Here is a 23637-nt window from a genome sequence, read left to right as displayed (position 1 = left end):
AGTTTTATCTATTATTTCTTATATTTCACTTGCTTTTAAAACCTCACTTAGAGCACTGCAAGAACAGGTGTCTCCCCAGCCAAGCACATCTCTGCTCTCTCAGAGCTAACTCCTGGATGTAAGGAGCCCCCCTCACACACACACATTGTGCTGCCCCCAGCCCTGCCAAGCATTGGCACTGAGGCCTGAGAGCACTGGGGCTGCCTTCACCCTCGTTTACCAGGGCTCAGTTACACACAGGAGCTCGACAGCAGGGCTGGCACGTACCCCCATGAGAGCACAACCAGGGTCCAGCAGATCCCTCTCCTGCCACCCTTGGCAGGAGCAGCACTCCAGGCAGCAGTGAGGATGGAAAGCAGACTCCCCCCAGGGGCCTGGGCACAAATCCAGGCTGCTGCCATTCACTTACCCAGGGAGATCAGCTTCCTGCAAGGACAGCTCACACACCTCCGAAGATGCAGGGCTGGGAACAGGACCTTGCCTTCTCTTGGGTCCAGGTAAGAACTGAGGTCAGTGCTGTCCTAAGGACGTTGGCTGGAGCCAGCTTCCCACAGCCACCTCAGTTAGCTTCAGGGGAGCTCAGCACCACCACCACAACATAAGGCTGGGCCACAGATGCTCTCTTCAGACAGCCTAGATCTCTAACATAACCTCAGCAGCTTAACAAGTTAATTTCCAACTCCATTTAATCTCTCCCCCAGAGCACTCCATACACATCAGACAACCAGCTTTCCCATTCTCCAGCAACTTTCCCTCTCATGCTTAGCTCCCAGTCAAACTTATTTGCAGTAGGAGTTTTGTCCAGACACTGCAGTTCTGTCCCCTTTGGACTGATTACGATGATGAACAATAAAGGCCCTAAAAGAAAGTATTGGCTGTGCTAGAAATAAGCTTGGGGTGGGGAGGGGCACTAGAAACAGGGAGAATTCCAAAAACCAAGAGAACAGACTCCACACGTATCAAGTTCCTCATACATCAACTGATTTCCAGCCTGGAAACTTGAGAACAATTCCTATGGATTCATCCAAATAACTCCTCTACATAAATCTGACTCCTTGCTGGAGTTCACTCACTCCTTTCAGAGCCCACAGCAGCTTACAGGATTGAGGGGTTGGGCTGGGGGTCAGGGTTTGGGGTTTTTTTGTTTCCCCCAAGCATCTGTAGTTGATGAATTTGACAAGCCTCAGTGTTGGGGACACAGGGTTACCGAGCTCCTTACAAGTGTGTGTGTGTTTCCAGAGAAGTAAGGCTTCTGTCATACTGAAGCTGCTCATTCTGGGCTCTCTGGGGGTGCTAACGCAGCTACATGCAAAAATCTTATCACCCAGTACAGGAAAACTTCCCACCCCTACAATCAAGCACCACTAAAGGTCAGATAAAACTGCTATCAATCAATATATAAATCAGCATTCATTATCAGCTCCCCAGAGCTTTGCAAAAAGGCATTGATGAGCATCAACACTGGACAAAAAGGGGGAGAAGATCAACAAAAGATGTTGTCTGTGCTAGAGAGGTACCCAGGCCCTGCAAGCAAGCAGGTCTGTTGGAAAGAGATGAACTTTGTCCTCAATGATCTGCCACAAAATGGGAGAATAGGAGGAAAAAAAGGATGCCAGAGACATGGGATATTACAAACACCAACACCTATCCCTTTTCACAGAATGTATTTCCCAACTCATCAGAACTCAGCTTTTCCCAGCCCATGTTCAGCTGAAGGAAGTTTGAGTTCACACCTGTGATTTGGGCAGAGGGGGAGCTGGGTTACTTTTGCTCCCCCCCCCCCCCCCCCCCCCACCCTTAAGCACCTCTCTCAGACATATGCTGTGTGATTTCAGCCCCAGTGTAGATTTTATTGCTAGCATTTAGAAGAGTAAGTGCTCACTGACATGCAAGATGGGAAAGGTTCCTCCCCTGGGGAACAGAACACAGAGACTGATTAAGCGACCGGTAGGTATTTAAGAACATAAAAAATACCAGCAGATCAGGGCTGCAGTTCTTACAGAACAGGAGTCAGCACGGGAACAGAGCTAGCCTGCTGCTTTCCAGCAGGGTGTAGCATTGGTGAAGAATAAGTCTTTAAGCTGAGGACTTTTATATGCTTTTTTCATAGTAAGAAGGTTGAGAAGCAAGCTCCTCCAGGGGCACGAATCAGGCGCTCCTGTTCCGTCACACTGCTGAGCCAAGCCTGGTGGTCCCTGTCCCATCCTGCCTCCCTCCAAAATCCTTTTGTAAGACATTGAATAGCAGCATATAATTTGCAGAAGCCACATGATTTCAAGAACCTATGAACAGCTGGCAGAAATTAGCACAAAATATAACCACTGAATTATTTTAACCTCACAAAGGCAAAAAGGAGCCAGTTACAGGACAGACTAACACCAAAGCCAGGTCTAGCCAGCACAGGTTTCCTTTCAGTCCTATACCTAAGACCACTGTAACCATGTTGTTCCTTCATTCTGATTAGCATTACTGTGGTGATATTAAGAGCATATGCAGAAAGAAACAAGAATTAATTAGGATTTCTGTTCTTTAAATAGCAACAGTAGCGTCCACACGTGGAAACATTTCAAAACCAGCACAAGAGTATAACACAACACCCAAGTACTGAAAGAACTTACGTAAGAATGGCAGAAATAAGCTATAACCCTTCTAATCTTTTAGAAATAACAGAAGACCCTTCTATCTTGCATTGATAAATTTATTTTGTAAAAAAATAGAAGATATTCTTACATTTAAAAATAATTTACCAGCACTATTTAGACTTAAATTCGTAACGATCATTTTTGAGTGGTTTAGCTATAATGCATTTGGAATTTTAGAAAATGCAGCAAAATGTCACAAACAAGTTTACACAAACACAGCAAGGACACTTTTCACCTAAATGCCAACAGCTGAAGGTAACTAAAGCAATGCTATAAATCATTGCAATTGGATTTGATTAGGACATCATCCTATGACTGAATAAGCTTAAATGAAAACCGTTTCTAGAAGTTTACTGAAATTACTCATTCCCACACGCAGAGATGAAATTGAGACTCTGTTGACTCAGAGAAGAAAAATAAAAATCTAACTACAAGGGTATCTATCATGCAGTCATATCAATTCTTTTCAAGCAGTCTTGTCCTCCAAACTGTCAACACAACAAAGAAGGAAAGCATCAACTTTTTTCTGCAGCTCAGGATAGCCTTGGGAACACCTTGTTATAGCAATAAGCCATGTTGCCAGAGGATCACACCGTGTTCTAACACAGCCCTTTAGTCTTCACCTTCATTTGTGCTGCGAAGGAAAAGCAACGGGCTCATCTTTGAAGACACCTCCAAGAAATTTCCCTTCCCAGTAGTATCGTTTGAAAGTCTGTCAGGTTCAGATACACAGCTTTCTTCTCGTTCCTGTAAAACACAGCTTGCAGTAGCCAATCCTTCAGGCTGTTCTGAAAGTCTAATTGCAGTGTGCATTTGCTTTTCTAATTCTTCTATCAATTTTCCAGGAACAGATGTAGATTGCAAAGAAACCTTTGATTTTTCATCACTAACCTCAAACGTGGAAGTGTTTGTGCCCTGCCTTAATCCATTACAGTCAATAAGTGGAGCTGTCCTCTCCTCTTGAAGCATGCCTTGTAAAGAATTTATTTTCCCATCTTCACTGCTTGAGGACTCTCGCTCATCTGAATCAGAGCCTTCTGTCTCAGATGATGAAGTACTGCTTGATTCTTCAGAGTCACTTGTCTCCGACTCAGAGGAAGGCAGCTGTTGCTTGGAAACTGTGCCAGCAGCTTTCAGCGTGCGCTCTTCCTCTTGTACCAGCACTGCTGCTGCTTCCAGCTCTTCTAGCTCAAATCCCACGTGGGACTTTGTGAGTGTGGTTTTCTGCAAGGATTCAGAGAGTGCAGCCAACTTTTTTGACCTTTAACAAAGAACAAGATATATTATTTAACTTTACAAACAGAACTTTCCCATTTGATAACGGGGACACGAATCTCCGGCATTCCTACTGTGTGTGCCTGGTCTGCAAACAACTTTCTTGGAAAGATGACTGTATAAGTAGATGCCAAGGGGGATGGAGGGAGGAGAATCAAAAGTATTCATAAGTATTACCATTTTGGTAACTTTTCCCACACAGCTAGACAGTGTCCCACTGAAAGGCTTTGGTGACACTTTCAGAGAAGATACTGCTGCTTTGATGTTTCAGCAGCGTGCAGCAAGGGCAAACAGACCTCAGAGGAAACCTCTTCAGGAATGCTGCCCTTCACAGCAAACCTCACATCATGTGGCTTGCTGGATTCAGTTTCTATACAGCAAGATCATTGTGGTTTACTCCCTTTCTCTTATGCAGAAGAATCAATAGAGCACAGTTGATCGGGTCCACCTCAGAGATACACAATCCTCCTTTCACAGGTAGCTTCATGCCCCCCATGATAGCAGAGGTGTTCGATACTCTGCCTGTAGATGTGCTTTACCTTTCACTTGTAACTCAGCTGAGATACAATTCAACAAAAATACCAGGATCATTTAGATGGACACCTCCACTAAAGCAGGCACACTACATCAGCTTCAAACCCTTGGTACAGCCATTTGCACTCCTCAGGTGTTCTGAAGTCAGCATGTACTTCACCAGCAAAGTGCATCATGGATTTATAAACAGAGAGGAAAAAACAGTAGAGTGCCTTGAAATGGAGGTGGGGGGCAGAGGGGAGAACGGGTATAAAACAGCAAACATACATCCTGTTTCTTGTTGTAGAGTTTTGCCTCAGACTATCAATCAACTTTTCACCACTTCCTGCAGCAGCAGGTCTACTATAAATCCTGCAGTAACTGACTGGGTTTCATTTCCTCTGCCAAACCTGCTAACCTGCAAGGCATGACACACTGACACTGGAGCAAGTAGCTGATAATGTAATACATGACTCCTGCGAGGCAAAAGTTAAAGTGCTTGTTCTCTCAGTTGAACGATTTTAAAGATCTTTATATTCTATTTCCCAGGGGGCATAATTACTCAGTATAACACAGACGCTTCAATTTTATACTACTTTTTTTTTTTTGCTCCTAAAGGAATTGGATTTAGAAGTGGGGGAAGGGAACTCAGTGCAGCTTCTTGCACATTTTAGAGACACTGCAACATTTAACAGCTGAACTTGGCATAAAACACATTAAACTTCCTTAGTTCAACCAGTAGACTAGAAAACTAAGAAATAACCACTTCCCAGAAGTAACTGAAGCATCAGAGAACAATTTCTATTTCTGGGGTTTTAAAATCTAAAGTTAAGAATTAAATCACATTACCCCAGCAGCCTCCAACATAAATATGAGTACCAAATTTTGGAAAGCTGCTTACTGAACACTGTTCTCATTCATTCTTTTTGGTGATATATTTCCATTTTACTTTTGTCAAGAGCTCGAATTATACTTGAAAAGTTATGGTGGATTTGAGAAATTGCCAAGCCAGCTGGGGACAAAGGGAGCATTCTACCAGCTCCACAGGTAAAAAGAAAGAAAAAGAAGCCAAGTGATACCTGGAAAGGTTCATGAAGCCTTGCAGGTACCTACAGGTACCAGGGAAGGGAATCTATTTCCTGAACACCTTGGTGGGAGGCTGGTTTATACCCCCAGTCAGGAGAGTTTATAGCTCTGTCAGAAAACATTTTGCTTGGCTTTTGAAACAGTCTTTCTTTCCTTCTAACTATACCTATGCATGTGCACATGTTCTCTTCCCCTGTAAGAGCTGCTAATAGGAAGATACAATCCTTTTCCCACCCTACTGCCTGTCCACAAGAATATAAGCAGCCCCAAAAACTACGTGTGCACTGTGACAGAAAACACTGGTTTGTGTATTTTATATGTAGCTCCTTCTAATTTCATTGACAACCAAGAGCAACCAACCACAGGCACAATGATTTCCTCTGGTACAGATCTTCCAGCTACCTGAGCCTCACACTTACCTGTTTTACTGCTGCCATCATAGATGGAGAATCAATCCTGAAAGTCATGTTTGTCCTCACATCTCTTCCCTCATGTCTGTCGCTCTTTCCCAACCCTAAATTTTTCTCCCCCCCCCCCCCCATTTCTGTTGTTCAATTTTTCATGTGTATTTTTCTGCTAGAATTAGTCCTTTCAATCACTCACTTCAAATCCTCTCCTCCTCTTTTACTATTCTCTTAAAATGCAGTTAACACCTTAGATACAGGAACGTGTCACATAACTGAATCAAGCAGTCGGGAGATGTATGGCACCACGCACTTGGTGGCATTAACACCACTTCACTGTGCTCCAGATTATAATGCCAGGTGTTAAGGCAGAAAACACAGTGATATACTAATTTGTCTCAACACATTCTGTTACTAAAGTAGATGTGGTACTACTGACAGATAAAAGAATGATTTCTCTACAGCAACAGGAATCCTTCCACAATAGGAATCTTCTAATAAATCATTAAAAAGTCTAGAAGGTCATTTTACTATTTTCTTAGCCCTTAGCCACATCAGGTATTTCATTTAAACAACGTGAAGAAGCTTTTTTTTGGTTACCCAGATATATCTTAGCAGGCTGAATGTTTGCTCCTAACTTTCACATTGGTCATCAAGTCTCTTCCAGAGAAAGAAATGGACAGTCTATAGAGCTCAACATTTCAATATGACAAATGGAAACTAGAATTATCACACTCTTAAATTCCTAGATAAATGCCCAACTTTCCAATCTTCTAAGATTGGAAGATTCTTCTAAGAAAAAAAAAAACAACACTGAAAAAGAGCACTTGAACAGCTTTTGAGTTTTTTCTCTCCCCCTGTGCAAGGGACTAACAGAACTGCAATTAGCTATCAGTCCATCTCGTTTAAGGCAATTATCTAATTTCAAGGAGAACTGAGTTTCAGGAGTGCATTTCACAACAGCCTTAAGAAAAGGTCGCAGCAGTCCCTGGACCAAAAAAAAAAAATCCAAGGCAAACAGCATAAAAATCAGAGCATGGAAATGCTTTCAACAGGAGGCTGGGGTTCTCTGAGCTAATGATTTCCCTAGCTGAAAGATTAGCAACAATTCAGGAAAAAAAAAAACCAAAAACAAACCAAAAAGAGGCACCAGAAATGAGATACCCTGTATTAAAGGCTTGCAGTAAACAGGTCCTGCTGTTTGGGAAATCTTTTGAGTAGTGTTTCTGAGATTAGACAGCAAATACTTTAATTTTTCAAGTATGATTAATGGAATTGCATGATTACTTTAAGACATGCTCATTCAGTATGCACATTCGTGGTAATGATATCTTATTATTATGGTAATAGTGTTCTTACATAAACATGCATAATAGGCTTTAAAGGTGCTACACACGATAATTATTAGTTATCAAGATGTCAGTTGCTTAAGGAAAATGTTTAATTACAGGTTAAACTGATCAGATGCATGTTTTGTTTAATGTATAGCTTTGAGGAACAGGTAACAACACAGGCATCTCAGGTCTTGTCCACGTAGCCTGGGATTAAAATTTCAAGGCAGAACTGCTGTAATCCTTGGCTGGGCAGCAGGAGTTTCTCCATGTGCTAGAAACAAAAAAACTAATCTTGTTCCACAGGTTTTAGATTATAGAAGAACTGGGAATGAAAAGAATAATCAAAAGAGATTGAGCATAAAGGGAGATGGATAAAACAAGGGAAAAAAAAACAGAATCATGGCAACAGGAAAGGGAAATCATTACAAGTTCCCAGCAAAGCCCATCTGTGGCAGCCTGAAGAGTAGTGATGGTGATGGGGACTGGCTGCAGTGCTGAGACACAAGCAGCAACCAGGGTGGGAGGGAAGCAGGACACAACTTCTGCGGTTCAAGACAGGTGCTCCTGTGAGCACAGGTTCTATCTTCTGCTCCAAGGAGTAAAGAGGGAACTAGGATCTGATGAATCAAGATAGCCATCATCTCCAGAACATGAAGCTACTAGAAAAACGTCTCACAGAAGACATACTAGGGATTTGATTGTTTCAAGGAAGATTGCTCTTTCCTTCCAGCTCATGTTAGAAGTCAATCTAGTCACAGAAAGCACAAAATAAATGCCAGACTTGGGAGATACATCCAGCCACAAAATGCCCTAATTTCTTTTCCCAAGTGTGAAAATAAAATTACATTATTAGGCTTCTGGTCCAATCAGAAACAACACTACAAAAGAAAAAGGTTTAAAGAACAGGTGTTAATGGGACAGGCCCTTCCCTCTGCCTGATACTCACCTTACATCCAATTCTCTGGCTTTAGCAGTTATGTTAAGAAACCCCAGAAAAAACCCCAAACCAACCAACACAACAAAAATAAACAAATTGAAGGGGACTGAAAAATATGAAAACCAGCTTTCCACTCCTCATTCTGTATGAAGGACAGCACTGCATACCCTGTCATGGCACAGGAGTTAGAGATCTAAAAACACTGTGCAGAGTATTTGCAAACATGGAGTAAATAGCCAAACCAGCCACACAGCCCTTCAAAGCAGGAGTAACATTTCACTCTGGCAGGAAGAGGGGCTCTTCTGGTACAGGCATGAGCTCACTTCTGTAAATATTAATAGGATTATTTCTACTGCCTTGTAAGTTCAGCTCTGTGTTTCACAAATGCAGAGCAACATCTACTTTTCTGAAGCACACAGGGTGTGTGAGACACGGTGAGACACAACTACAGGGCAACGGAATTTTCTCATTACCTACTCCTGCTCAGTCACATTCAAGTCACTGTACAGTGCACAAGTACTGCCAGGGCAGATTCAGATATTCCTGGCCAAAGACAACACAAAAGCAACAAAGCATGGGAAGCTGTAGAGCAAAAACATTGACTGCAGCTTTGGTTACCGGGCTGGTGTTTGAATGTGACCTAACTGGTCTTGAAACCAAGCTGGAACCTAACTAATCTTGGAACCAACTGAAGTCTTGTTGTATTATGCTGTTAGGGCCTATTCACAGTGTTACAATAGCAATCAGTCCTCCATGGTAGCAGAGCTCTAACTTGGCTCTACAGGGCTGACAAGCCCTGTTTTAAATGTAAAACACATTACGTTAATTATCTTTAAGCCTTACAGGCAAGATACACAAGTCTCAGAGAAACAACAGATACTTCAAGCACAGACATGCCTTTGCAGTGTCATAGGTTCCACCAATTCTGAAAAAAAGGGCCCCTCTCACTGCCAAGCAGCCACCCCCTGGTAGGCCTACAGCCTTCCTTCAGATGCATTCAAATACAAACTAGTACCATGCTGTGCCAGTCAGTCGGGCTGACAAATACAAAAAGGGCAGTTATTTCACTTACCTCCACTTAAGGGGAGCTCTAGACACATAGGATCCGTCTAATAGTAAAGCTGTTGCACTAAGCAAAAGCACTTCTGTCTGCTGGATCACATGGTACTCCCAACTGCCTCAATTTTACATATTTACTGTATGAGAAGCTACCATATTTAAGGAGAAAGTGTCACTCTGTATTTAAACTACCTTTCTCAACAAGGCCTGGCAAAACTCAGCCATGGTTTCATGGATGACACCTTTCTTAGATGAAACAGATACCAAGCAATGCAGCAGCCAAGAGTGTAACCACTTTAAAAGTGTTCCAAATTACATACCTGGCAGCACTGTGTACCATTTCCCACAATTATTCTCTTAGCCAGAGGCACTGTAGCTATTAAGACAATTCTAGAGTTAATATTATCTCAGACATCACCAGAAATTATCTCAAGGTAGAGCCTCAGCAGTTCAGATACAAGAAATGTGTAAATTTAGTATCTGCAAGACACTGACATGTCAGTTGAACCATAAAGGATAATGAAACCTTCTGCCTTGCCACAAGTCTGGGAAGGACAGGCTGCAATAGGACCTAACTGATGTTTCTGCACAGGCTGTCACTGGTGGACAACAGGGCTGGACTCTTCAGGCCATCCCAATCCTCCCCTGCCCAGAATGGTTCTTGCTGGACTCCATCCATCACTGTCTTCCATCCCAAGCCTTATCTGTCCTGATACAAGGGGTATGAAGAGGCACTGTTTAGTCCCTTGATAATGCCAGCATTAACTTCCCAGAGGAAGTGTTGTGATCTCAATGAAAATTAACATCCCTATGGCAGCAGAAGGGTTAACAAGTTACAGCCAAACATGATATCAAAAGATAAGAAAGTGAGCTCATACAAGAAAGACACAGCCTCCAAAGCATCTAACTGTTCTTATATATACTCCAGAAGAAAATAAATTCTTCTTCAATCTAAAATTCAGATGTCAGATTCTATCTAGTCCTGCGCAGCTACTCCAGCAACAAAACTGGTGATCTTTGGGGGAAGTCTCTTGAAGCTGGTAACTGAGTTCCCCTGTTAGGAAACACCCTAAGTCCCTGCAACAGCATATTCTGACACCCAGGGGTGGAGAGACATGCATACTCTTAAACTACCCTAACTTAACTTAAACTTCAAAAGGGCTTTAGACAACAGCAGCATGCTTCTTTCAGAGACACCAAGTCAAACATACCTCCACATCTGACCCACAATTTCAACCAGCTAGAAAGAAAAAAATAATAATAGTAGAATGCACAAAAAAGAAGCAGAATGGTTGTACACTGAGATTAGATAACAAAAAAGAATCTTCCAGTTCAGGAAGGAATCCTCACAAATGGACATTTAGCTGCAATAATGAGAAAGTCATCACACTAAACACACCATCTATTTGCCTAAACTACTCTTAGGAGTCATGGCTTACAAGAGAACAGGAGCCTCAGAATCTGCCTGGAGATAAGAGACTCAATTACACCTTTTACCATGTGTTTTATATGAGATGCTATAATTCACCATTTTTTTAATTTCACTTCCAAGGTTATTCCTCAGGAGTGCTTCAAGTTACACCCTAGTCAATGACCTCCAACCACAGTGAGGTAAGTTTTGGAAAGCAAGCTCAGAATCAGTGAGCAAAAACACTCCAAATTGATTTCTGAAAGAAATTCATTGCAGAAAGCCTGTAGTCTTGGTAAATGTTCAGAGAGTGACAACCCCTTTGCCTATCTCTACACACTGTTGTACAGACTACAACAAGCAACTTCTTACTGCAAAGCCCCTTATACACCCCTTTGCCCCAATTCCCCACAAGCTCAAGGAAACTCTTCACAGATTTTATTTCATCCAGCTGTGGGAACACAACTACTCTTTATAGTGAAACATGGCTAAAACACAACAAAGCATAAAAACATTGTTGTGAAGTTTGAAGGATGAAGTGAAAAAATACACACAGCACCTGAACCATATGGCAAACCTTTCATGCAAACAGAAGGCCCTCCTGCAGAAGAATACAGATGATTTTTTATAGCCCATACACAGAAGATACCATAGGTTCCTAAGGAACATAAAATTCTAAAAACTATTTTACATCCCTTTTTAAAAGGGCACCTCTATCCACAAGTTTCCTGATTGTGCCAGTTAAACAGAAAGATGAATACATGTTTACTAAAGCACTTTCCAGCTTTTATTTGCTGGTTAGGTCATCGTAACCCTACCTGGCTTCTGAGCTCTGAAGGAATGACAGAACAGGCAGTACAATTCACAGCCAGCCAGATAAACAGAAACAGAACCATTCAACAGTTTCAGGTGCTTAATCTATTATACATTTTTATCACAGGAGGCAGAACCAATAAATAACTCCATTAAAACCTCATTAGCTCTGATCAATGAGTACAGAAGATAATATAAGAACAAAGCCGAATTTAATGTGTTAGTGAAGGAGCAACAGGACCATTTTCTTCAGGACTAAAGTTTAGGTCAATTTTACCTGAATCTTCTACATTATCTGCAGCAAAAGAAAGACAGATGAGCGTAAACACAGCAGAAGTAACACATTTGTTCACATGATTTAGTACTAGATTAAACATTGTTTTCATAAGAAAGAAACAAACCATCTCCACAGCACAGCACTGAAGACTGCTCAATTTCTAGGCTTCCTTATGAAAAGCCAGCTGCTAAAATGAAGTGTGCTCAGTCTCCTCAAGGTATTTTATACAGTTGCAGGTAAGAATTAATTCTTTCCATTTTGTAAGAGAAGGGATTCTGATTTTTAGCCTAAATAACTTAGGTTTACACAGTTACACTGTCCACGTCCCTACTTCATTACTTATTTCTTTTCTAACAACTCTTGGAAATACCAGGCATCTTCAATCAAATTTAAGAGCAAATGAAGGTTAAAAAAACCTTTAAATTCCTACATATGCCATGCAAATGAGCAGAGGTAGGTAAAAAATAACGACCCTCAGGAGGAAAGGTTGGCAGAACACAGACACCATGTATTGGTTTGGTAGGAGGCTACAGCATGCACATTCCAAGCAGCTGATCAGCACTAAGACCAGCTGCTGCCCCTTGGTGAAGGTATCAAAGGGTGTGATGGAGAGATCAGGAAACAAGACTTGGGTTTGTAGAAAGTTTACAGAATCTACCCTCCCACCTCCACCCCTCTCCCTTGTAGACATCAAAACAGAGATTGGAAAAGTGTTCACAGCACACCAAATCTTTATCTTAAATATAGGAAAACCACACTATAAAGAAAAAGGAGCTCTAGGTTCAAAAAGTAGCCTGGAAAAGCCACCCATAAGCCAGATGCCACCACTTTAAACTGACAGAATGAGAAGAGCAGTAATTCAGCATAGAGAAGCTCCTGTTGACAAGAGAAACCCACAACTTTCAGGTGACAAAGCAGTCCTGCACCATATAACAGTGGCTGATGTGGAAGAATCCAGTGGGTTTAAGGGGAACATAAAACACTTTCATCTTGGAATTCTGGCTTTCAAAGGGCATTACATGAATCCTGATTCTTACACTGCAGTCCAACTTGCAGTCTTGTAAACACGAACTGCTATCCACACAGCTTAAAGTATTACAGTTTGTTAATCATAAATCAAATACAAAGCACAGCATCATCATTTCAATTTAAGTGACTTCTTTTAAGTTAATAAGCCTGAATGTTTCAAGTGACTTTTCCCTCTGTATTTACTCTGAAATTCCACAGTGCTTCTTTCATAATGGAACTAAATACTGCATGAACTGAACTTCACATTTATAAATATTTTAAAAAAAGATGAAGCTTTCCAATATAACATCTTACTTTCATTACTTGGCCTTTTGATAAGTTGAAACCAAACATATCGTGGATTATAAAGGAAATCAAGCACAGCTTACTTATGGAGATGTTACTATGAAAATATTCAGAGGAGAAAACAGACTTTGAATCAATACTGGACCATAAAAAGAAACTCAGTGTGTATATGTTCTAAGAATACTTTGAGCTTAGAAGCAGCTCAGTGCTGTCAAAATAGCTTCAGTAATTTGCAGTCAATCCAAACATATAACAAAGGCAGAGCTTCCAAAGTTAGAGATGATAAATACAAATAATGAAAGATGAATAGATAACTCACCATAAAATAGATGCAGAGAAAGGAACAGATTTGATAATGTGATAGTAAGGAAAATTAAATGGAACAGTGACCATTTTTCTACATTAGACCCCTTCCTCAAACTCCTTAAATGCCATTACCTAGAACCTGGTCTTCACCATCAGCTGGCCATCTAGGAGGCAGCCCTCCTAGCACTGTAAATCACAGTTTGTGTTAGAATATGGGAATGAAAGGCACTCACACAAAGCAGTGCAGAAGATGGGAATTTTAGCATCTGGATAATGCTAGTAAAGTCATGTATTACACAAATAATGACAGCAACAGACAGGCTTAAAAGGCACAGTAACAACTGGATTACTCCAACGTGATCCTACCCATTTACAACCAAAATTTTCCACTAAACACTGAGGGTGATCAGAGTTTTAACTTCGGCATTGCTCTGTTGCCTCCGACATCCCCAACCCTAGAAGGGAAAACACTTCCCACTGACAGTCCATTCTCAACTCACACAACCTAAGCATGAAAGGACTCCAAACCCAAGCATCTAGCAAATTCCTCACAAGGGCCTAACTGAACAGTCTTGCTCCCACCTCCTCCCTGCCCCACACCCTGTGGTGTTTGTAGGGCACCTAGTATCAGATGCTCTAAAGCATGATCATACCTCCTATGAAGAATAATAATAAATAATCATTAATAATAAGTGAACTGGCTGCAGGGAAACTCGCAGGCTATGCATGCAGCATCACATAGCTGGCCCACTCTGTGCAGTTCCTGCAGAAAGGGAGTCCCCAGGAATAGTGGGGAGTGGGCATTGGGCCACAGACTAAATCATCATCTCATTCAACATTTTTTCCCTCCTCTCCTTCTCCCTCTGTTCCATCTTGAGATTCATGGAGCAATCATTGCAGGGGGCAGGCAGAAAAGACCATGCCAGCTACTGACAAGGCTGGAAGAAAACAAGAAGACATTATCAGCCTGCAGATCAGCTTCCCACTTTGATTCCCCACAGCATGCTCCACCTGCTCAGAAAGGCACCAGCTACACAAGCTCATCCTTCCCCAGTCAAAACAGAGGAAGAGTCAGCTGAGATGTGCTGACTGAAGAGACATGACACAGATCACTGACCCTTCTGTAGGCAGATAGGAACTGCTTCCCAACAACTTTGGGAAATCAAAGCAGTAGCCTGGGGGGGGTGAAGGGAGGGAATGGCTTTCTTCTTTGCCTTCTCCACCCACAGCAAGGTGCATTCAGACACAGCCTGAAGGAACACGAGCTACAGAAAAGTGATGGAATAAATAGAAAAAAAAAAACACAACAGAGGAAAAGGAGAGGAAAAACTTCAAAGGCAACTGCAGCTAGCAGCTGGGAGGAGAGATTAAATCCCCTGTTCAAAATCCATGTTTTACAGGGCTTGCTAAAACATATATAAAGGGGAATTTCTGGTATTATATCCACCTGTCTATCACATTTTTCAGCCTTCAGGGCAGACAAGTGTCTTGCTATAAGCCTCTTACGTCAGTGTATTAAATTACTTGGGTATTGTTATTTACAAAGTGCTCTGTGCACACCTACTGCTTTACAGGCAATTGAAGTGACAGCCCAGGCCTTAAATAAGATGCAACATTTAATGAGAGGCATGGCAGCACACAGTGACAGTAAACAAAAAGAAACAGTATTAAAAACATGCATCAAAACAGTGAAAGAGGAGACATATAATGTGCTTGCAAATTATTAGTTACTATTTTTAAATCAAAGAACTGTGATCTAAGGATTAGAGCAGATGACTTGGGGTGAAAATAAATAAATCTGGCTTTTCTACCAAGTTCAGGCACCAAGAGTCAGCGTACTCTTTGATAAACTGGCAAACCCTTATCTAAGTTCCAAGGAAAATGATAGCTTTTCCTCTTGTAAGACCAGAAAAGGCTGTTTCAGTAGCATAAATTGCACAGAATCTCAAACACTTCCTGCAGCAGACCCACAGCTAATGTTCGAACCACGAGATATTTTCATTGAGCTATGCTATCTTGGTGGAAACAAGACAGTACAGAATGACCCAACAACCTAGGCAGAATGAGCCAAATTATAATTATTCTTCACTAGGGAAGTGTGAAAGCTTATTTCTACGTGAATTTTCCCTGTTCAACTAGATAGATTTTCTTTGCAGTTCTTCTTCATTAAACTACATAATGGCTAAAACCCAAAGTCTCTGTCCCATTGTACTAGGAGACAAGTCTAAATCAATCTTTTAACTTTCTCACCAATGATCTCCTGAGCTCATTCAGTCTCTTACCATAACATAGGTCACATGCAATGACCGAACATTTTTTCCCTTAATTCTCTCCATTTTTCAACATCTTTTTGAGTAGACACTAGAATTAGTCTGTGGTTTAGCACAGTCTCACAAATGATGTGTTTTAAGTTCACACCACTTCCTTCTGAATGATGCTGCTCTGCTGCTTCAGCTGAACACTGCACTCACCCTCTTACCACCTCAGATATTAGTAGGTGCTCAGGTTCAAACCATTCCCAAGCACGACCCAGCCTGGACCTGTTGCCTTTTATAGTCTCCAATCCATAACTATGATCTCCAGTCTCTTCACTGTCAACATCTTATATCTGATTGTATTAAAATGTACATTGTTCAAACAAGCACATGCTGCCAGTCTGAGTCAGTCTGTACAATTTGTTTTCTACCTTTAAATAAATAACATCTAAAACCACCAGAAATTTACACCTAAAAAGACATACATTGTTTTGTTTTTTACAGATTATTTAAAATACTGGACAGTACTCTGACAAAAGTTCTGAAATGATCTTAAGCTCTGGATGGTCTTAACTTTATAAAGTGACAAAAAATATCTGTACCATACCTGTATGGCTCTTTTTAAGCTGGAACAGCAAAGGAAAGGCTATCCTTCAAATTAACCATCTCCAAATCATTCTGTTTTGTAGGGAGGGTGGAGGAAAGGGAATTGGGTCTGTCCACAATGACAGTACCATTAAAGAAGGATAGTGAATAATATAATCCTCTAACTAAAACACACATCAAAAGAAGGATTTTGCAGTAGTGACAATGGGGTTCTTACACTAACTGATAAAATAGCTGGCTCCATAAGAACATACACTAAAAGCATATGCTAATGGCAAGGCTGCTGTCAGAGCAGCAACGGGAAAGCAATCGAGTTTTTCTCTGCTCACCTACTTTGAATTGTGGAGTTTTGATCAAGCCTGAAATTAGCACAGCCTTCACTACACTGAGATTAACATGGGCAGCAATAAAGGTAAAATAAAGCCTAAGCTGCAGCCAAAGCAAAGTACACTTGACCTGTGGAACTGCAATGCACCCAAAATACAACAGTGTGAGGTGTCTTCAAAGGTCTTAACTGTATCAAGTGCTTTAAACAGGTCCTACAACTCAGTTTAATTCCAGAGCCAAGATGCAGGATTTTCCATCAGGAATATGTTACTGCTTATGCCTTTGTTCTGAATCACACCTGCTGAATCCAAGAGGTTAGTAGCTGACAATCAGCATATTCCTCTAACATTTGAGAATGCTTTAGAGCCTAGGTTAGTTTTTCCTACCTGTGAATACATTCTCTCCTCCCCCCACTACAGACTGAAAATTCAGTAAACATGTTAGAAGTGCACCACTGGAAAAACTTTCAGGATAACTTTGCTCCTGAATCCTCCTGTGTGAACTTAATGCTTTCATAGCAGAGGTGCACAGTCAACAAGAGTCACTCATTTAGCGGTACAGCCCCAAGTATCAGATGTTGAGTCACTCCTAGGAACATGGCAGTGCTCCAAAGAGTGAACAGGACTTCACCAGTATTAACCCTACAAGCAGCAAATAGCAAAGACCAAATGATTTTTAAAGCCTCTTTTTTTCCTTGATTCAAGTAGTTTGAGCTTTACAAAACCCTAAAACACTAAAGAAAACAAAAATGCAAAGAAACAGCTGCAAAATGGCACCATCAGAATAGTTTCCACATACTTTGAAACACTTCTCAAAATTTTCCAGATCTTTGCAAACAATACCAGGATAAAATTTTCTAACTTTGCAGATGGATGATCACTTTCCCAAAATATTTTAACATATAATTGGAATACAAGTTAAAATTATATTTCTATTCATTTAAAGACCATAATAATTGGCTGTACAAGGTTGAAGGCGTTGTAGGTCACAAAACATTCCCCCAAATCTAGAAGTTTCAGGTAATCCTTTCAGGAAGGCTGTTGAACATGATCTGTACTCAAAGCCTTTCAGCCCTACAAGCTGAAGATATGGGGGTATGTGTGACAAGATAGAAGGAAAAATAAGATGTACTATAGATAAGAGAACTTAATGGTAATTAGCAGCAGACCCATACAGCTATGCAAATCCTTCTGTGACCTGAAGAGAGGATGTTGAAGATTCAGCATGGTACAGTGTGTTTAAATGGCACAACAGCAGCTGAACTATCAGCACTACTCTGATGATCAGACATGTGCTTTTAAAAAGTGTTAGTAGGCTGCCTTACACAGTCAAACTCACTCTTTTCTGCAAATACAGTCTTGTAAAATAAATATTCAAGAGTCAGGCAAAGCCAAGAATGAGGTCAGAATGAACATAGAGTAATCATCCCCCTACCAACCTTTAGCCAACAGAACTGACTGAAGCTAAGATGCTGAAGGTTGAGTTCCTTACTTGTGCACTTCAGGATCTGAAGCAACACAGATTCTAAGTCTCACAGACTTATTTTTCTGCCCCTGAAAAGACTCCAGGTCCTTAATACAACATCAGGTCTTAGCACTTCAGGCCCACATTACACTGTATTGATTAAAACAGTAATTCAGAAAACCTAGGGAAAATAAAAGAGGGGCTGAACAATCACAGTCAATCTCATCACCTCAATGACATGCTGTGAGTGTAATTAATCCTACATTTATTTAGAGAACTTCACACCCTACACATAAAGCAGCAACTCCCTGCTGGCTTCAGACTGGGTAATTATGTTGTAACAAGGACTAGGTTTCGATTACAACAAAGAGATGAAAAGGAAAACAGACCTATGAAGCCAGCCTATTTTTTAGGGTATGTCTGCAAATGAAGAGGAGCAAATATAACTTGCTTAGAAATATCTGAGTTAGCTCTAATTTAGTTAGCTGCAATAAAGATAGCAGCTTCTAGAGACTGCATCAATGCCAACAGGAATCCTGGTGTTTAATCTAAAGCAAATAGTCCATGCTTGAAATGGCATGCTACACCTAGAGACACCAAAAGTAGCAAGGTTGCATTTGTCTTAGGAACATCCTCTCTGCAACACAACGGTGTAAGTACAGAACCTGCCAGAACAGCCTACATCCTGGTACAACAAATCTAGTTGCAGCTACAGTTTCAGAGGGGACACAGCTCATCTCTCAGAGTATACAATTCTCCTTTACTGCAAGAGTTGAAGCTACTACAGCATACAACACAAATAGTGATTTTATTATTAGGTATCAAACACCTTATTCTCCTGTACTGCTTGCACCCATAAAACTCTGAGAAGTATACAGCTACAAAACTGTGTATAAGTGTACTAACCCCTGGAAAACTGCCAGGAACAGTAATGGCTTCACCTCCAACTCAGGTGCACAGAAACCTCACATTCACTAATACTGAAGTACTATGTGAATAAACCTCAGCATGTATTTAAATGTTAGGTTAAAAATATTTTACACCAGCACAAGCTCCATTCTTCTCTTACTCAGGGTGCAGAACAGGCACGTACCTGCCTGCCTGGAGAAGGACTTGTAGGAAGTCACTGGGCTTTCCACCCAGCCACTGTGCTATGGGCAGCAGGCATGGCACAGCCCAGCTACCAGAGGGCACATAGGACACCACTGGACAACAGAAAGCACTGTGAATAGAGACCAGCACAAAGGGGAATACAAAACACTGGAGAAAGACATCAGGCTACACAAAGGAGCCTCAGCACAGCAAGAGTCAGTGGGTAAACTACTCTGAGTTCTATAAAGGACAGAACTCCTGCGGGGTCAGACACGCAGCTCTCTTTGTAACTCCCCTCAGGCAGAAGGGAAGAAGCTCTCCTCAACAAACCCACACCTAGATTCCCCTGGTCTCAGCAACCCAGATCAGCTATCAGATAACCAGGGGTTTCACCAAAGCTCTTTCTCCTCTCCCTCACCTCCTTCTGCTCAGAGTAAGGTGTGAAAGACGCAGAAAAGCTCAAACTTACAATACAAATTCACTTATGACTTCAATTTGGAGAAGCTGCCTTATGCATCTTGGTGGTTTGTAAAAGCTCTGACCTAAAGAAGAGAGAATAGCATGCAAACCAGACAAATTAAATTTAATTTTATTATGGAAATGAAAGTAATAACAGAAGTGACAGCAGGGTGGATGATAAGCTCACTTAGCAGGGGGATCAAATGAAGTGATGACATGTCATTATGACCTCGGGGGTTAAAGATGCAATTTTCCATCTGGCTGCATCTGGCTTTTCAACATAAATGTTGACACCACCTGCCGAGATTTACTACAAGCTGCCTCCACAGGCCTTTCTCTAGCTTTTGTTACCCAGGTTAACACATACTTTTCCCTCTTTTCTGACAAGTTGTGCTGAGCAACATCCTCCTGTTCCTCAAAACATAACAAACTAAGGATTTTACATTCCACTTCAAAGAGCAGATCATATTATTAATACTAACTTCACAAGCAGCTCAAAGAGACACTTAGAAACCTAGAAAGGAGGCAAAACTAGCTTTAAGATTGCAAACAGCAAGACAAAATTCCAGCTGCAATTGCTAGCATCTTGCATTGCCTAATACTTCTAGGAACCTACTTTTCTCAGGGCAACAGGCACCCAAAGGAAACCATTAATTCTAAAGATTTTTTTATTTAGACAGAAGATCTTCATTGTAGTCATCATATCGACTATTAGCCACCTGCATGTGTTTTATTTAACAGCTTAATCATTTCCAATTCCAGATACATTGTTTTTAAAATAAATCATCTTCTGCCAGCCCAGTGACACATTCACTTATCTAATTTAGCCACAATCAAAGTACGACCTCAAACCAAATTTGTAATCAGCTATTGATTCACTGTTGTATAAGGTTTTTGGTTTCTACAATTAATATTTAAAAGCTAGTACCTACAGTGGTAGTGTTCTCCTAGAGACTTGATCTGGGAACAGGACTGCACACTTAGTACCACTTGATACACCCATTACATTTTTGCCTGTGCCAAGCCTTTTTTCTAAACCTACAGCTCCCACACTTGTCTCTGCCAGTACAGGTAAGCTAAAAAGCTCACTAAAGCTTAAAAAAAGCTAAAAAGCACTTTTTGAAGTGCACAGATTCTTCGCTAAAGAGTACTCAGTCTGTTTTAACCTATAAACAAGAGGCTCCAACCTCTACTAGGACTTGGTTACACAGCAGAGAAAGAGGGGAAGAAAAACCCTCCACAAATTTGAGAGTGCACTGGGACCACAGCTACAAAAAGGAAAGAGAAAATGGAGACAAAAGAAAGTTAATGAAGCTTGCAGGGAGCAAAGAATAGCTAGGAAAGAAAACAGAGAATGTATCCAGACTGATCAGACACACAAATAATGTCACTGAAAGACCACCACAAAATACCCTCCCCCTCACAAAACCCTTTCGCCATAAAGAGGGATGTTGTAACCTTCTTCCCCTGGAAAGGAAGATGTACCACCCTCCTCTCCAGATGCCTTACCTTGGGGAGCTGGAAACCCTTGTTCTTAACAGCCAAGTCACTACCCATTTCTATACCTGTTATTTTCTGAATGACAAGTTAACTCTGCTGTTCCCTTCCAACAGAAGGGAAGAAACAAAGTGTTCCTGTTTACTTCTCACATGCTTAACTTCCAGTACAGGCTTCACTGCTGAACTGAACAGGAATGACTTAAGCATATGCTTAAATGCCTGCCTGATTCAGACCCTAAAAATAGGAATGTTTTTTGCAGTTCCTCTTTCTCTTGTTCTCCTAATGACAGACAACTATTGTGCCATGTCATTATGACAATAAGATAGCTTAATTGCCCTCTTTCCAGAAGCTGTCAGTTCTGCTTAACTGGAACATAATGTATGTGTCTGGGAGTAAATGTGTTAATACATCAGTCACTTATATCTACCATACATTTTCCTCTGCTGCATTTAAAGAAAGCCTTGGGTTTTATGACTGATTTGCTAGACATTATATTCATTGATATGGGCAGCAATGATATTACTGTCTTATGACTCATTTCTCCATGAAAGACACATGAACTAACTTACTCCTCCTTCATTTACTGCACTTCAACTCAACTTCAACCCAAATATTCATTTCCCCATACTTGTGTAAGGTCTCCTCAAAAATGACACAAATAATGAACTGTCTGCTGTGGTATCTGATCAGGATGGATGAATCAAAAAGTTTGGGAACACTTGTGGTTGCTTTAGAACCCCAGACTGGTTTGGGCAGGAAGGGACCTCAGAGACACCCCCCCTCCCAGCCCAGGTGCCCAAAGTCCCATCCAACCCGGCTTTGAACCCTGCCAGGGATCCAGGGGCAGCCCCAGCTTCTCCAGGCACCCTGTGGCAGGGCCTCCCCACCCTCCCAGGGAAAGACTGTTTCCTAACACCTGATCTAAATCTCTCCCTCTTCATCTTAAGGCCACCCCCCCTTGTCCTGTCACTCCATACCCCTCTAAGCAGCCCCTCTCCGGCGTTCAGAATGTTTTGTGCATTGTTACCTACAGGAACAGAGTCACTAAAAGCACACAGAGTAAGAATCAACAATATCTACAACATGTAAACAGTATTAAGCTTAGTAAGACTTAGACAGGCAGCTTGCTGTGTTTATTTCATCAGTTTCTTGCTGCTTTCCTATTAATACTTTGGTTTTGAAGCCATTAAAGCATCCAGATTCTTCTAACCAGTCTGGTTCCACAGTTCCCAAGACTCTGGAAATAAATAAAGCCATGATACCTCCATCAAAAGGAAACAGGTGAGACAAGTGCTGATGTGTAAGGACTTTGCCTGGAAGTGGCAGAGTCACTGTTTCCTCTCAAATGAAGTGAAGCCAAAGCATACTGCCACAGAGAAGGAACTGGCAAGCAACTACAGGAGCAAGAGTACTCAGCATACTGAGATTCATGGTGCTTATTCTGGTGTTAATAATCAATCAGGACAACTGCTACAGTCTATACATCAGTGGTTTCATACAGATGTAAGCTTCCTAAGAAAAAAAAAATCACATTAGAATGAAAATTCCCCAGAAGCTGTTTCTCCTTCCCAAAACCATTGGCATATTAATGAAAACTCACATTTTAACTTAAAATGCAATTCCCCCCTCCCTTCTCCAATGAGGTCACTACCTAAAATAAATGCACAGAATGTCTCTTTGCTTATGTAGTAAGAGTAGCTGGATAGCCAAGGTTGGTAAAAAGAAGAGAGTGATCACATGCCACTTTATAGGAGGTATTTCTTTTAATTTTACTGATACTTGCTCATAGATGAAGTATGCTGAAACCATTTCCCACATCAATAACTACTTAAGAACTTACTTGATTTTTTGAATCCAGATGCAATAGTCTGTAATGAAGAGATCATTAAGGATGTAGCCAGGGTCGTTCTCCATGAAAATCTTGTGGATGTCCAGCAGACACTTCAAGACTGCAGCTTTTCCTAGAAACAGATTTTTCATTTTGTCATTCACTGGGAATTATAATAGATAATCCTCCCCATCTTCTCACCTTTGAGGCTTTAACAACCATGCTATTTACAACCATCCTGTAACTTAAAGCCGGTTCACAGTCTCAGAACAGCAGCAGCACAACTCTGCCCTTCAGTATCCATGTCGATGTGGAGCCTCTGAATTCAGTAGGAGTCTCTCTGCAAGACTAAAGCCTCAAGGCACAGTCATGCGTGTAATTCTCTCCAGCTGAAGCAGCCCCCTCCCCCAGCTTTTCCACTTCTCCCAGCCATGCCAGCCCAAACCGTAGCACAGGCACACAGTCCCACCATATTAACAAAGAAAGTTGGCTGAAAAACAGCTTGCAAAGAACAAAAAATTATGTCCTATCATTTATCTGTAGAAACAGAAAACCTATTTCCCTGTGTTTTCAACACAAATTACCTGTGCTGGAAAATAAAAAAGGTTAGGAACAGGCAAGTCTACAGCAGGGAGGAGCACACAGAAGCCCCAGCAATGGCAAAGGCAATGTAAGGGACACCATCACCCCACATCTGAGCACTGCCTGGAATTCAGCAGAACTTCCCCTACTTCTGTT

General features: G+C 41.3%; 1 protein-coding gene across 1 annotated transcript in view; it reads right to left on the bottom strand.

The window, feature by feature from the left end:
* Nucleotides 1-3254: 3254 nt before the first annotated feature.
* The window catches only part of SHQ1 (SHQ1, H/ACA ribonucleoprotein assembly factor), a gene marked incomplete at both ends in the record, with an annotated part of 47374 nt that continues 26991 nt past the window's right edge, over nucleotides 3255-23637 (bottom strand). The window contains 2 exons of the mRNA XM_084269854.1: nucleotides 3255-3903; nucleotides 22912-23032. Of these exons, the coding sequence (XP_084125980.1) occupies nucleotides 3255-3903; nucleotides 22912-23032 (770 nt within the window). The remainder of the gene's footprint in view (nucleotides 3904-22911; nucleotides 23033-23637) is intronic.

The sequence above is a fragment of the Gallinula chloropus genome, assembly GCF_964237585.1.
Source record: "Gallinula chloropus genome assembly, chromosome: 12".
NCBI lineage: Eukaryota > Metazoa > Chordata > Aves > Gruiformes > Rallidae > Gallinula > Gallinula chloropus.
The sequence above is the reverse complement of the archived record's forward strand: the minus strand, read 5'-3'. Positions and strand labels throughout refer to the sequence as shown.